Here is a 13,485-nt window from a genome sequence, read left to right as displayed (position 1 = left end):
GTTGGCCATCATAAAGGGTTCTGGAAAGGTGGTTTTTGCTCCTCAGGGTTTTGCTCATTTGTGTCCTCTGGGCCGTGTGGGCTCTTCCTGGGAAGTTGCCTGCTGACCTGTAGAAAGCTGCAGAGTCCTGGTTATCCGAACTCAACTCTCCCCCCCTCTCCCAGTGTCAGGATTTGAGATCGCCCTACGAGATTGCTTTGGTCCTGGCCCCGAGGAGTGGGCTCATGCCTGGCACAGGGTTCAGGAAGGCCCAAGACACAAGCCACGTCCCTTCTCTGGCCATGCCTTTGCCAGCCTGGCTGTCTCCTCTGAAGCCTGCGGAATGCTATCTCTTACCACGGTGCCCAGCGGTCTACGGTCCAGAACTGGGGTTTGGGATGGGAGCTTGGGTTGCAGAGGTTTTGGGAGCTATGATATCCTTGCCCTGGTTTTATGACACCCTCTTCCCCCAAAATGCTGAGTGCAGGGGGAGGCAGTACATTTATCCCTGTTATCCATGGGGGACTGGTTCCAGGACGCCCCACAGATACCCAGATCCTCGGGTGCTCAAGTCCCTTATGTAACATGGCATCGTATTTGCGTATAACCTATACACAACAACTTGTATGCTTTAAATTGTCTGTAGGTTACATATACACGCTAATACAACATAAACGCAGTGTAAGTAGTTATTATCTGTAGTGCTTAGCGAATAGTGACGAGAATACAAAGGTCTGTACGTGTTCGGTAGATGCCTTTTTCCCCTGAATGTTCTCGATCTGCAGTGTGTTGAATCTGTGGATGTGGAACCCATGGATGTGAAAGGCCGATGGGATTTCCTTTTGAAAGGCAGATGCTTCCAGGATCGCCAACATTTGAGGCAGGCCGTGGTTCTGGGATCGCTCCTCCAGGGAGGCGCTCTCCGGGCGGCTGAGGGCACGGGCACCCGAGCCCTGGAAGGAGCCTCCTGTGTCGGCAGCGCCCCCAGCAGCCTCTGCCAGCTGCTGCAGAGGCCTTTTGTTTTTATGAGAAGCTTTTTGGGTTAAAAATGGAGTATTCCTTATAGATAATAGAGCAAAATGGAAAACGCCACCATCCTGTCCCCCTACCCTGAGACAACACAACCACTACAATCACATCAAGGTTTATTTCTTAATTATGCAGGTGACATGTGAATACTTGTAACAATGTAAACACAATGGCTGGTGCTGGAATCTCCTGGCCAAGGCAGCAGTCTGGGGCCAGTCAGGAAGCAGGGGCCACCCAGGGGTCACGCGGAGAAAGTGCCCTGTAAGGAAGTGGCAGTGATGGTGAAAGAGTAGCTGTGAGATACACGGAAACTCTTTGGTTCCCCAGGGCTGAGGGCGAGTGCCTTGGAAGGGGACCCTCCCCAAAGCCGGGTTCAGACCTTTTCAGAGAAGGTGTGATCAGGCTGCCGGAGGACAGGGACGCTTGCTGGTCTGCCTGGGCTGGAGTTGGTCTCTGGTCACTGGACAAGCAGGAGGCCACCCTCCCGGGTGGGGCAGGCCAGGCCAGCAGCTGGCAGGGGGCATTGGTGTGGGCAGGTAGCCTTTGGGCGCTGGTTTCCAGTGGAGGACAGTAGGGGTTGGGAAAGTTTCCAGCAGGTCAACCTGCAGCTGTAGGTCACCAGGGGACCATGTGTCTGGGTGGAACAAAGTGCCAGCAGATGTCCCCATGCCATACCCTGAGCCACCACCTAGCACCCGGAAGCTGCAGGAGAGCCTTGCCCTCCTGCCACGTCCTAGCGCCTTCTCGTAGGCGAGCGTTGCTGAAAGGGCCTCTGCCCACTGCGGCGGGGGTGGGGCATCCAGGGCGAGTTGGGAGCCGATGATTGGCACAGCCAGTCTGGGTCCTGCTCCACAATACTCATGCCCTTCGGTTCGGTATTTTGGTATTTTCCTTCTAGACTTTCCCCATGAGATTATGGGCACATATATGTACCTGAGGAACCATTTATTTTGTTTTTCTTTGATGCATGAATGAAGTGTCCTGATTTTCACTGTGCGCCTTGCTGTTTCACTCAGCACCGTTGCACAGAGATCCCCATCCTCATATGGAGCCTGATGCAGCAGCCTTGTCACAGTAGTTGTCTGTCACTTGAAGTGTGGCAGTTGCCCCTGAAGAACTGAGTGTTAAATGTTACTGGATTGAAATTTAAAATAAATAGCCACACGGGGTCCGTGGCTCCTGTGTGGGACAGCAGGCGCAGGGCCATGGGCTCCCTGTCTGCTGTGTCGTGGTGCGTTCACTGAGGAATATTTAGGCCACTTCCATTGTCTACCGCGGTCACCGTCCTGTGACTCTGTCCTCACGCACACAGGAGGGTCTCGAAGGCAGGTGCCGGGCTGAGAAAGAGCTGGTCTCGCGAGCGTGTCCAGGTTCGCAGCTGTTGCCGGAGGGCCCCCCCCCCCCCCCCCCCCGCTCTCCTGCCCCCGCTCATGGTGCACGCGTGCGCTCACTCTGCGCTGAGTGTGCGTGGCTCGCAGCGCACCGTTTATGTGTGTTTCTTCACACAGTGATTTTCATGGGTGAACAGTTGACGTAAGTTTAAGATAACTCTGTCGTATCACAGCATGGTTTACCTATACTCAGTGCACATTCCGGTTATTTCTACCTCTCTTCTGATGTTATAGAGACCACTGTATATCACACTATTCCTGTTTGGGATTATTTCCTTAGGCTGGATAGACTAGGATAGGAGCTAAGGTAGGGAAATGTTGAATCCCAGGGTAGGAGGGCACATGTGTTTCTGAGCACGTGTTCCCTGCCCAGCACCCGCCGAGGCCCGAGTACCAGTCTCCGTTTCTGCAGAGCGCCCAGTTCCTCTTTGGCCACTATTACTTTGACTACCTGGGGAACTTCGTTGCCCTGGGAAACGTCGTATCCATTTGCGTGAGTTTGGGGTTGCCTTGTGCTGGCGTGGGGGGGGGCCCTATTTCTTAGCCCCCTTGCTTTCATGCCTGCCCTTTCTCCCTCGCCCAGCGTGGTTCTGGGCCTGCTTGGTGAGCCGCACCCCCACTTATGGCCTTGCAGGTGTTCCTGGTGCTGGATGCGGACGTGCTGCCCGGTGACCGGGATGACTTCATCCTGGGGGTAAGCTCTGAGGTCGCCCCCTGGTCAGACCATGAGCTCTGCCAGGGTCTAGGGGAGTCAGAGCAGCAAGAGAGCACGACCTCCCTGCCTGGGGGTCTGGGTGTAGCGGGAGGCAGGGCTGGTGCAGAGCAAATGTCCCGTCATGGGGGATCGGGGGGCAGGAGGAGGTGTGACTAGAGGAGGCTGGGCTGGGGGAGGCTGGTGCAGGCAGAGGTGATGTGGCCTGGGGGGAGGACCCTGCCCAGCCGAGTGACGGAAGACTGATGGCTGCATGATGGATGGCTGCCCGGGCTGAGGCTGGGCATGGCCAGTAGCACTGGGACCCGACACTGGGCACCTCCTCTGCCCCTTTCAGATTCTCAACTGCATCTTCATCCTGTACTACCTGCTGGAGATGCTGCTCAAGGTCTTTGCTCTGGGCCTGCAGGGCTACCTGTCCTACCCCAGCAACGTGTTTGACGGGCTCCTCACCACAGTCCTGCTGGTAAAGTGGGGGGTGGCTGAGGCCCGGCCCCTCCTGGGTGGGTGGCATGAGCCCTGCCTGTGGCTTTGTACCGTGTTCTGTCTCAGGCGTCCCTGGAGGACCAGAGGGGCTCCTGCCTCCAGTGACAAGGGGACTGGCTTCCCCAGGCCAACTGCTTGGTGGGTGCCCGGTGGGGGCTGCAGGAGCCTGGGTTTCCGCTGCCTGTGTGAGTCATGGGCAGGCTGCCACGCTGACTCCCAGGGGAGGCCTGGAAGGACCCGCAGCCCTTGCCAGCTAATCCAGCCCCCAGCACGGCCTCTAATGCCACTGATACACGATGTGACCTCTGCGTGGGTGGAGTGAGGGGCTGGAAGGTCACAGGCGCCCAGAATGTCCTTGGGAAAGGTACACTTCCTCTCCCCAGACACCGAGGGAGCGAGGGTGTGTGTCACAGTAGTGATGCCAGAGTGACATTTACTCGTGTTTGACTGGTCAGAGCCAGGAGGCGCCTTGGAACGTGAGTGCAGAATTTGCGAAGGGCTTCTTGGTCCATCCTTGACTGAGCAGCTTCTCCGCTCTGCCCTTGCTGTGCACGGGCCCTGATTCCTGAGGCGGGGTTTCCAGCTGAAGAAGTCCTCACATCTGGAACCAACCCATGGGGACAAGGACCAAGCTCTGATTTCTCCCCAAAAGGGGAGAACATGTTAGACATGAGCTTTATAATTCATTTAAGACCCACCCAGATTAGCGTTGCTGTAGCGATGCCTTCTTCTCTTTTGTAATTAAAGGTTTTGGAGATGTCAACTCTGGCTGTGTACCGATTCCCACACCCAGGCTGGTATGTGACTGGGGAGAACCGAGGGACGCTACAGCAAACAGCGCCCCTGTCTAGCCCCCGGGGGGGTCTCAGCTGCCCCCCAGGAGGTCCGGGCCTGCTTGCTTGGGCTGCTCTGACTCTAGGGCAGTTGCTGGGCTAATGCTGCCTGGCTGAGGGTCATGTGGGGGCGGAGCCCTGCTCTTCCCTCCTGGGACGCTCTTCAGAATGCTGCCTGCCTGTAGCTGTCGGGAAGCAGTTGTTTCCCTCCGAGACGCCTTCTAGAGTGACAGTGGGCTCCTCTCCCCGCACCATGATACGACATTTGGCCCCAGCTGTGTGGGAGGCTGGAAGCAGAGACATCCCAGGCTCCGGTCTGGGGGGCCTGTGATCTCTGGGATGGAGGTGGGCCCCTGCCCTGGCAGGAAGGCCCCTATGTAAGCTCCGCCCAGCAGTGTGACCTTGGGCGGCAGTTTTTATCCTTCTTAAAGTGGCAGAAGCCAGGGGCTTGGGGCACGATGCCCTAGGAGCTCCACTGCCCCTGGTTCTGGCCAGGTAGAGAGACACCTGGGCAGTGACTCTAGGGAGCCTCGTGGCATGGCAGGGTGCAGGCCTGCTGCCGGGCCTCTTGTCAGCGAGGCTGCTCTGCCCTAGGAGTGTGACAGCCATCGGCTGGCGCTGAGATGTGCCAGCGATGAAACAGGAAGAGGGTGGCACGGCCCCAGCAGGGCATGTGGTCAGCTGGGCGCTTTTGGTGTCTGTGTGCTGCTTTGAACTCACCTGTGCCGCTGTTCAGGGAGCAGCTGGGAATTGCCTGAGAGGGGAGTGGGCTTGAAAGGCCCTCACTGTGCGGCCACCTCTCTGGGAAACCCACCAGGACTTAGGAAGATGGGCAGTGATGCCACACTGTTGTATCACAGGGTGTCACCTTGCCTCTAATGTGCCATGGATGCCCCTGTTGCACTTGTGTCTGCGTCCTCACCCTGGGAATCATGGGGGTGATGCTCTGGGTGAGAATGGGTTTAAGTTTAAATAGAAACGAAAGAATAGAAAAGCCGTGAGGGATGCCGGGAGGGGGTGGGGCACAGGGGAGGGACAGGATCAGAGGGCAGGGTCATGGGACAGGAGACAGGGTCTGGGGACAGGGCACAGGGTCAGGGAATGAGGTCAGGGGTCAGGCTCACAGGGCTGGGGACAGAGAACAGGGTCAGGGAATGAGGCCAGGGGTCAGGGTCACAGGACTGGACATGGGGTCTGGGGACAGGGGACAGGGTCAGGGAATGAGGCCAGGGGTCAGAGTCACAGGACAGGACATGGGGTCTGGGGACAGAGGATGGGGTCAGGGTCACAGGATACAAGATGAGGTTTGGGGACAGAGGTTAGGGGCAGGGGATGAGGTCAGAGGTCAGGGTCACAGCACAGGAGATGGGAGATGGGGTCAGGGGACATGGTTTTGCCCAGTTCTGCTGGGACCTGGCAAGTCCCAGCATCTGGAACCCCAGCGTTCTCCTGTGTAGACGGGGGTTTGCCAGCCATGTGCTGCCGTGGGGGCCAGGCTGGAAGGTGTTGCCGTGACCAGGGCTGCCCTGGGCGGCAGGCATGCACGGGAGCAGTGTGTGGCCCAGGCTCTGCCCTCTTGCCGTGTTGGGGCTTTTCTGCTCCCTGTCGGCCACAGGTGTGCTCCCTGTGCCTTGTCCTTGGGACTTTGCGTCTCCCTGTCTTTTCCTTGTGGGTGTCCTGAGCCTCTCCCAACCTGTCTCCCGCGTGTCTCTCCAGGAGGCCACAGATGCAGGGCCTGCTGTCGCTGTGGGACATGGCCCGGCTGCTGAACATGCTCATCGTGTTCCGGTTCCTGCGCATCATCCCAAACATGAAGGTGGGCGGGCGTGTCTGACCCCGGCCCCCGCCCTGTGTGGTTCCAGCTGTGGCACTGCTCCAGTGGGCGGGCCGGGGCGGCGGGAGACTGAGGACCGTCCCCACCACCTTGGGCCCTCTGGTGCACCCTCAGCTCTGCCGCGTCCAGCGATGCTGGGTGAGCAGTGCGAGGGTCCAGCCCCGCGTGGCTGGGGGAGGAGAGCCAGGGCTAGCGGGGTGTGGTGGCCCGACGCCCTTGGCCAGTGACAGGAGTAGCTGCGTGCTCATTGGGGCCCTGGTACCTTTTAAATAGAAATGTTCCTAGGTCTTCTGAGGTTTCCAGAAAGGCCTTTGTCATAGGCTTCTAGGCATTAGTAATGAGGGGCAAAGGTACAGTTGGCCAAGGTGCTCACTTCCGGGACCTCCTGATGTATAGGTGTGTCATGGCCTCTCCGAGCCTCGGTTTCTCTTAGTGAACTTTGGAGGGCGGGCAGGCAGGGGGGTCAGGTGTGCAGGCCCTGTCCCTCCTGGCACGGGCAGGCCTTGCGCTTCTGTCTCTGTTTCCTAAGAATTTGTCAGGAGCAAGGAGGGCCCTCTCTGAGTGTCTGTGTCCTTCCTCCATCCACGTGCGGCCTTCTGCTGAGCTGTGTGCCCACCACCTGTCGTTACCGCTAGCTGAGCTGTGTGCCCGCTGCCTGTCGTTACCGCTAGCTGAGCAGTGTGCCCGCCGCCTGTCGTTACCGCTAGCTGAGCTGTGTGCCCGCCGCCTGTCGTTACCGCTAGCTGAGCAGTGTGCCCACCGCCTGTCGTTACCACTGGCTGAGCCGTGTGCCCACCGCCTGTCGTTACCGCTGGCTGAGCCGTGTGCCCGCCGCCTGTCGTTACCGCTGGCTGAGCCGTGTGCCCGCCGCCTGTCGTTACCGCTGGCTGAGCCGTGTGCCCGCCGCCTGTCGTTACCGCTGGCTGAGCCGTGTGCCCGCCGCCTGTCGTTACCGCTAGCTGAGCCGTGTGCCCGCTGCCTGTCGTTACCGCTAGCTGAGCCGTGTGCCCGCCGCCTGCTGTTACCGCTAGCCCAGCAGCGTTTCCCATGAGAAGCCGGCTCTGGGGTCCTGAGCACAAATGAGGGGCCTTTGCGACATATGCACACGTAGCCACACAATTACGCAACCACACCCGGTCACACACGTGATCACTCACACACCTGCACACACAATCACACAGGCATGCCTGGTCACTCACATAACTACACACATACAGTCATGCATGCACATGACACATGCCCTCCACACAGACACATGTATATACATACACATCTGCATAACCATGTGTACAAATAATCCTATGCATGTACACAAACTTGTGCATGTATAAGACATATCACGTGTGTGTAAATATACAGTAAGTCCTCACGTAACATCTTCAGTATGTTCTTGGAAACTGACTTTAAGCCAAATGACACATAATGAAACCAATTTTTGTTTCCTTCACAAATATTATAATGGGCCAGGCGTGGTGGCTCCTGCCTGTCACCCTAGGACTCTGGGAGTGCTGGGGAGGATGGGTTGAGCTCAGGAGTTTGAGGCTGCTGTGAGCTAGGCTGACGCTGCAGTTCTCTACCCTGGGCAACAGAGCAAGACTGTCTCAAAAAAACAAAAAACGCAAAAAGCCACAACATTATAATGAAGCGATGTTGAAGGAAATGATGTTATTGGAGGATCTGCTCTATGTCTTTTTGTTTAAAGTCACAGTTTCCAAGAACCTATCAACGTTGCGTGAGGACTTACTGTGCACACACACACACGTGCACCTGTGTCAGGCACATGGCTACGTGCACACGTACGCCCATTCGTACTTAGCGTTCCACCTGCTCGTTTGGCTCTAGTGTTCTATTCAGGTACAGCAGGTGGGAGATTGGGCTTATTTGAAGCCTTTCTCAGGGTCGGGTTGTGAGTGGGCCGAGCGGCCCTTCGCAGCTGGCTCTCTGAGGCCCCCTTGTCGGAGTCAGTGCCACCTCCAGGCCACAGAGGGGCTCACCTGGCGTCAGGGTCAGCAGGCAGGTGTGGTCTGAGGTCCCGGGTGGGAGGGCTTCACCGAGGGCCATGGCACTCGGCACTCGCGGGAGGCGGCTGGGTGGAGCGTGTGTGTGGACGTGTGTGGGCTGTGAGGATGTGAATGTGTGGGTGTGTACAGGTGTGTGTGGGTGGCTGCAGGTACAGGTGTATGGGTTGATGGTAATTTACTGGTCCTGGGGGTGGGTAGGGACCCCCCCCCCCCGCCAGTGGGGCTGGGAGGAGGAAGCGCTTACTTTGTTCTTATCCTTAGCCGATGGCTGTGGTGGCCAGTACCGTCTTGGGCCTGGTGCAGAACATGCGGGCGTTTGGCGGGATCCTGGTGGTGAGTCCCCGGCTGGTGCTCCCGGGAGGCTGGCTCGCTGCTCCGTGGGGGGTGTCCCTGTGAGGGCAGGAAGCCAGAGTCGCTCCCTTCGGTTCTAGAGCAAGGGCCGGAGGCCGGTGTGGCTGGGGCCCTGCGCAGCCGCACTTCCCTTCCCTGCCGGAGAGGCTTTGGTGGCTCTTGAATCCCTCAGGTTTTCCACACTACGAGCCGCGTTGAGAAACTAACAAAACAAAATTTAAGAGATGCGAGAGTTTGCCTCCCAGGGACCGTCAGAGCCCCGTAAACCCCAGGCTGAGGTTTGGGTCCACAGCCCTTTCTCAGAGGGATTTCAGGGACTCATGGCTCTGTTTGCAGCAGAACCCGTGGCCCATCTCCGCCCGCCCCAGGGCAGCCTTCCCACCGAGGAGCTAGGCGGCTCTGCCTGTGGCCGAGCTCAGGCAGGAGGGCGCCGTGACCAGGCAGGCCCCAGCACTGCTCTGCACCAAGTGACAGGGAGTCCTACTGCAGGAAGGCCTGTTGCAGTGGGGCTGTTGTCATTTTATTCTGACTACCACGGGTGGCACCCACATGGGCAGGAAGGACACCCCCGGGAAGCCGCCTGGTGCTCTGGGCCTGGCCACACGTGCCGGCTGCACCTCGGGAAATAGACTCTTGCGTCAGGCGCCGTCTGCCCAGACCCCTGACTTGCCAGTGGAGGAAGCTGAGGCCCAGGGCATGTGCCCCTCCGCTCCCCGCTGCCTGCTGGGACACACCAGGACAGGTCTAGGCGCAGGCCAGCAGCTGTCTCCTAACCGTGGCCACCGGGCTACCTGGGAGCAGAGCCCCGGATTCCCTCGGGAGCTTTGTGAACCCCCAGCCTCAGGTGCACTGACGTCTGTGGACTCCCCAGCCTGGGGGACCCGCTGTGTGCGTGTGAGGCGGCAGTGTCCACGGCGGGGGCAGCAGCCAGGCTGGGAGCCCCCGTGCCTGGGCACGGGGTAGCCTGGCTTTGCGGTTCCAGCCCAGGGTGGCGGGGCCCATGCGCCATGAGTGGGCTGACCGGCCCTCGGCCCCCGCCTCCCTAGGTGGTCTACTACGTGTTTGCCATCATCGGGATCAACTTGTTTCGTGGTGTTATTGTGGCTCCTCCTGGAAATAGCAGGTGAGGTGGGGTCTCGGGTGCCACGGGGAACGTCTCTGGGGCACCAGGGCGGGCGGAGGTCTCAGTGGTTCCTTCAGCTTCTCAGGAGGGAGCCGTGGCCTCCTGCTTCCTCATCTCCCACCCCACGGCCCCCTCTCCTCGGAACCCTCCCTGGAGTCCGTGGAACATGCTTCCCACGGCCTGCTCAGAGCAGCGCCCCCGGACCTCTCTGTGGACCTCAGGCCAGGATGGGCACACTGGTTGGGGGGGTTGAAGTGCCAGAGAACCTAGGGCCCAAGATCTTCCCCTGCCCCGCTGGGGTGTGCGGGGCCCTGGACCCCACCCTGACCCACTGTGCCCTGTCCACCAGCCTGACCCCTGCCAATGGCTCGGTGCCCTGCGGGAGCTTCGAGCAGCTGGAGTACTGGGCCAACAACTTCGATGACTTTGCTGTGAGTCCCGCACCCTGCCCCAGACCTCTGCTCCCCCAGGTCCCCCTCCTGCCCCCGGCACCTTTCGACCCTCCCTGACCTCGGTCTGCTGCCCCCACAGGCCGCCCTGATCACACTGTGGAACGTGATGGTGGTGAACAACTGGCAGGTGTTCCTGGATGCGTATCAGCGCTACTCGGGCCCGTGAGTCCCTGTCCCCGACAGTGTGGATCGGAGTGAAGACTGGGGGCTCCCTCCCCTCCTGGTGTGGCGCAGGGAGTGGGTCCTGGCAGGCCAGGAAAGCCTGCCAGTGCGGCCCCCGGCTGGCTGTCCCTTGTCCCTTCCCCGCCCCCGGCGCTGGCTGAGGACTCTGGGCTTACACCTCCTGGGGGCAGTTGCTGTGTCTGGCCGGGGAATCTGGTAGGGTGGGGAAGCCGCGGATAGCTCAGGCCAGCCCCAGTGGATGGTCATGGGTTTGAGTCCCAGCCCCACCTCCTGCTGGCTGCAGTACCTGAGCCACTTGCTTGACATTTCTGAGCTGTGGTTGGATCACCTCTGAAGTGGACGTGGTCACATGCTCTACGCCTGTGGTCCCCAACCCCCGGCCCGTGGCCCAGCACTGGTCTGTGGCCTGTTAGGAAATGGGCCGCGATCGCTGCCTGAGTTCTGCACCCCTCCCCCATGACGTCCCACCCCCCCCATCCCTGGTCCGCGGAAAAAGTGCTTTCCATGAAACCGGTGTCTGGTGCCAAAAAGGGTGAGGACCTTTGCTCTACATCATGGAGTCCCTGGGCGAGATTCAGTGAGAGCTGTCCCGGCCACGCGTTGTTGTGTTTGAGTGATCTCACTCTGCTTATGGCGGGCCTGGGTGGGCCTCTTTCTCCTCTGCAGGTGGTCCAAGATCTATTTTGTGTCGTGGTGGCTGGTGTCATCTGTCATCTGGGTCAACCTGTTCCTGGCTCTGATTTTGGAGGTATCAGAACCCCCCCCCCCCCCCCGCACAGTCTGTGCTAGTGGTGGGGGAGGAGCTTTGATGGGAGAGTCCCTGCTGGGCCGGGGGTCAGCACTGCTTGCCTGGCTGCTGGGGTCCCGAGGGACGCTCCTGGCATTAGGCCGGTGGGGATTCTCAGGCCCCCAGGGCTGCGGCTGAGGGTGGGACTCGAGTGTCTGGCCCTGGAAGGCGCTGGCAGCCCCACGGGGCCTGCATCCAGGATGAGCTGCTCGGCCCCCCCCAGTGGACGCCAGGCCCACCCTGGAGGGGGCGGGGAGGGGCAAGGCTGCTGTCACTGAGGGCCCATACTCATGGGCCCCCTCGTTCCCTCCTGCTTCCCAGAATTTCCTTCATAAGTGGGACCCCCAAAGTCACCTACAGCCCCTTGCTGGGACTGAGGAAGCCACCTACCAGATGTCCGTGGAGCTCATGTTCAGGTGTGTGGGTGGGGAACGTGCTTCCGTGTGGCCTCCTGGGGTAGGAAGCCAAGAGCTGGGGGTGGGCAGGAGGTGGCAGGCCCTCTGACGGCCACCCTGTCACCTGGCTTCCTGCCGTGCTGCCGGTGAGCAGGCGAGAGAAGCAGGTGAGAGAAGAGTGGGGTCAGGGTCGGGCTGCTGCCTCTGCCCCTGCGCTGGGGTGGTAGCCTCTGCCCTGCTCTCAGAGGGAGCGTACTTGAGGAAGCTTCCTTCAGGTTCTGTTAGTCTCAGCGCCATCCTGTTGGGTGTAAACAGGTGGCCCGAGGAAACTGCAGCCCTCTCAGGGCAGCTTTGAGATTGTTCCTCTACTAGTACAGAAAAGTGACTGGTGACCCGGAGGCCACCCTGCCGTGGGGCCTCTGTTCCTTCCCTGGGGATTTGCTGTGTCGCTGTAGCAGGTCTCCACACAGTCCTGCCGGCCAGCGTGGAGAGGTGCCTTCTGGGCTTTTAAGATGCCGTGTAAACCTTTCTAATGTCTGTATCCATCCTGAAGCTGGGTCTGAGTCCCTGTGTCCCCACGTCCTCGTCACACTCACTTTTGCACGTGTCTCTGATGATCTCCAGGGAGAACCTTGTCCATGGGGCACTTTGGAGGCTTTCTGATAAGTTCTGCTCGCTCGTCCTTCTGAACGTGCCCAGGGTCTGTCTGCAGAGGCCTGTTAACCCCCTCCGCCCCGCCCCCACAGGGACATCCTGGAGGAGCCCAAGGAGGAGGAGCTGATGGAGAGGCTGAGCCGTCACCCGTACCTGCAGCTGTGCAGGTGACATCCGGGTTGCCTTCCCGGCTGGGTGGCAGGAGAGAGATGCTGGCCTACGGCAGGTGCTGGTCACAGAGGAGGCGGCTGGGCTGTGGCCAAGCAGGAAGAGACCTTTCCTTTGACAGACCACTTAGCTGGGGACAGGCAGAGCCTGGGGACCAGGAACCAAGTCCTTCGTGTGCTGCCCAACAGAACCTCTACGGAACAGCTGCTGGCGCTTCAGGGCAGAGTCGCACCATGCCGGTTTCTTCTATAAGCTGCTTCAGTGAGACTGTCACTTTTTTAAATAAGCAAAGAGGTGACTCTACAGGGGCCTTTAAGACGGTTTGGAAAGCAAGAAGCAGTGGCCTTCCCCGTGTGCCCTGCGGCTTCTGTGGTGCCTTTGCTGCTGGTGGCCTTCAGGGACCACAGGCCCACCCGGGGCCTGCACAGGTTAACCAGCCGATTTCCAGGACATTAAGGTTGGGTTGCTGGGGGTTTTACACGAAGAGAATGTTGACTGCGTCTTACTTAATGGCTTGTATGAATGTGATTGGGTGTGTTTCTTTAGGGGTCAGAATGATAATAATTTTCATCAATAAGTTATATAAAGAATGGGATTGTCATTCTTACTTTAACATGACTCTTTGCTGGATAAGGTTGGTTAGGTTGTGTACTGCACAAGGGCACCTGGCTATGAGGGTGTCTACCTGCAGTGAGGGGTGCCTTTTCTAGTTGGCACAAAAGCGTGTATAAGCCAGTGGTGGCCGTCTGTTTTGTGTGTCCTTGGTGTGTGACAAGGGGGGTCTGGGGTGGGGTGGTGGGGAGAGTGAGCAGAGTGTGGAAAGCCACATTGTGACTTGATCCATGCTAGATTGTGATGGACAAATGGTTTCCTCATTTCAAGTGCCAGCGCGAGTGGTTGGCATCGTAGTTCGCGGCGCTCTCTGTTGAGCAGGAGTGGGGTCTTCATGGAAAGGCGAGTCGCGGCGGCCGAGTGTCGTCTGCGGGGCACCGAGGGGAGGTGAGGGCTCGGGTGCGGACTGTGGTCTGTGGTCTCCTGTCTTCCCCAGCTTGTCTGGGAAAAGGGAGTTGAGGAAAGTTTAACTGAA

General features: G+C 59.3%; 1 protein-coding gene across 2 annotated transcripts in view; it reads left to right on the top strand.

Moving 5' to 3' along the window:
- TPCN2 (two pore segment channel 2) overlaps positions 1 to 13,011 on the top strand; it is a 31,230-nt gene extending 18,219 nt beyond the window's left edge. For both annotated transcript variants that reach the window (XM_045558242.1, XM_045558243.1), the window contains 12 exons: positions 2,773 to 2,892; positions 3,034 to 3,093; positions 3,449 to 3,577; positions 4,345 to 4,394; positions 6,147 to 6,246; positions 8,547 to 8,618; positions 9,683 to 9,759; positions 10,109 to 10,190; positions 10,291 to 10,373; positions 11,061 to 11,142; positions 11,503 to 11,597; positions 12,323 to 13,011. In XM_045558242.1, coding sequence (XP_045414198.1) covers positions 2,773 to 2,892; positions 3,034 to 3,093; positions 3,449 to 3,577; positions 4,345 to 4,394; positions 6,147 to 6,246; positions 8,547 to 8,618; positions 9,683 to 9,759; positions 10,109 to 10,190; positions 10,291 to 10,373; positions 11,061 to 11,142; positions 11,503 to 11,597; positions 12,323 to 12,401 — 1,029 coding nt within the window. In that variant the 3' untranslated portion in view covers positions 12,402 to 13,011. The remainder of the gene's footprint in view (positions 1 to 2,772; positions 2,893 to 3,033; positions 3,094 to 3,448; positions 3,578 to 4,344; positions 4,395 to 6,146; positions 6,247 to 8,546; positions 8,619 to 9,682; positions 9,760 to 10,108; positions 10,191 to 10,290; positions 10,374 to 11,060; positions 11,143 to 11,502; positions 11,598 to 12,322) is intronic.
- The last annotated feature ends 474 nt before the right edge of the window (positions 13,012 to 13,485 follow it).

Source organism: Lemur catta, chromosome 7 (genome assembly GCF_020740605.2).
Source record: "Lemur catta isolate mLemCat1 chromosome 7, mLemCat1.pri, whole genome shotgun sequence".
In the NCBI taxonomy this organism is placed as follows: Eukaryota; Metazoa; Chordata; class Mammalia; order Primates; family Lemuridae; genus Lemur; species Lemur catta.
The sequence above is the reverse complement of the archived record's forward strand: the minus strand, read 5'-3'. Positions and strand labels throughout refer to the sequence as shown.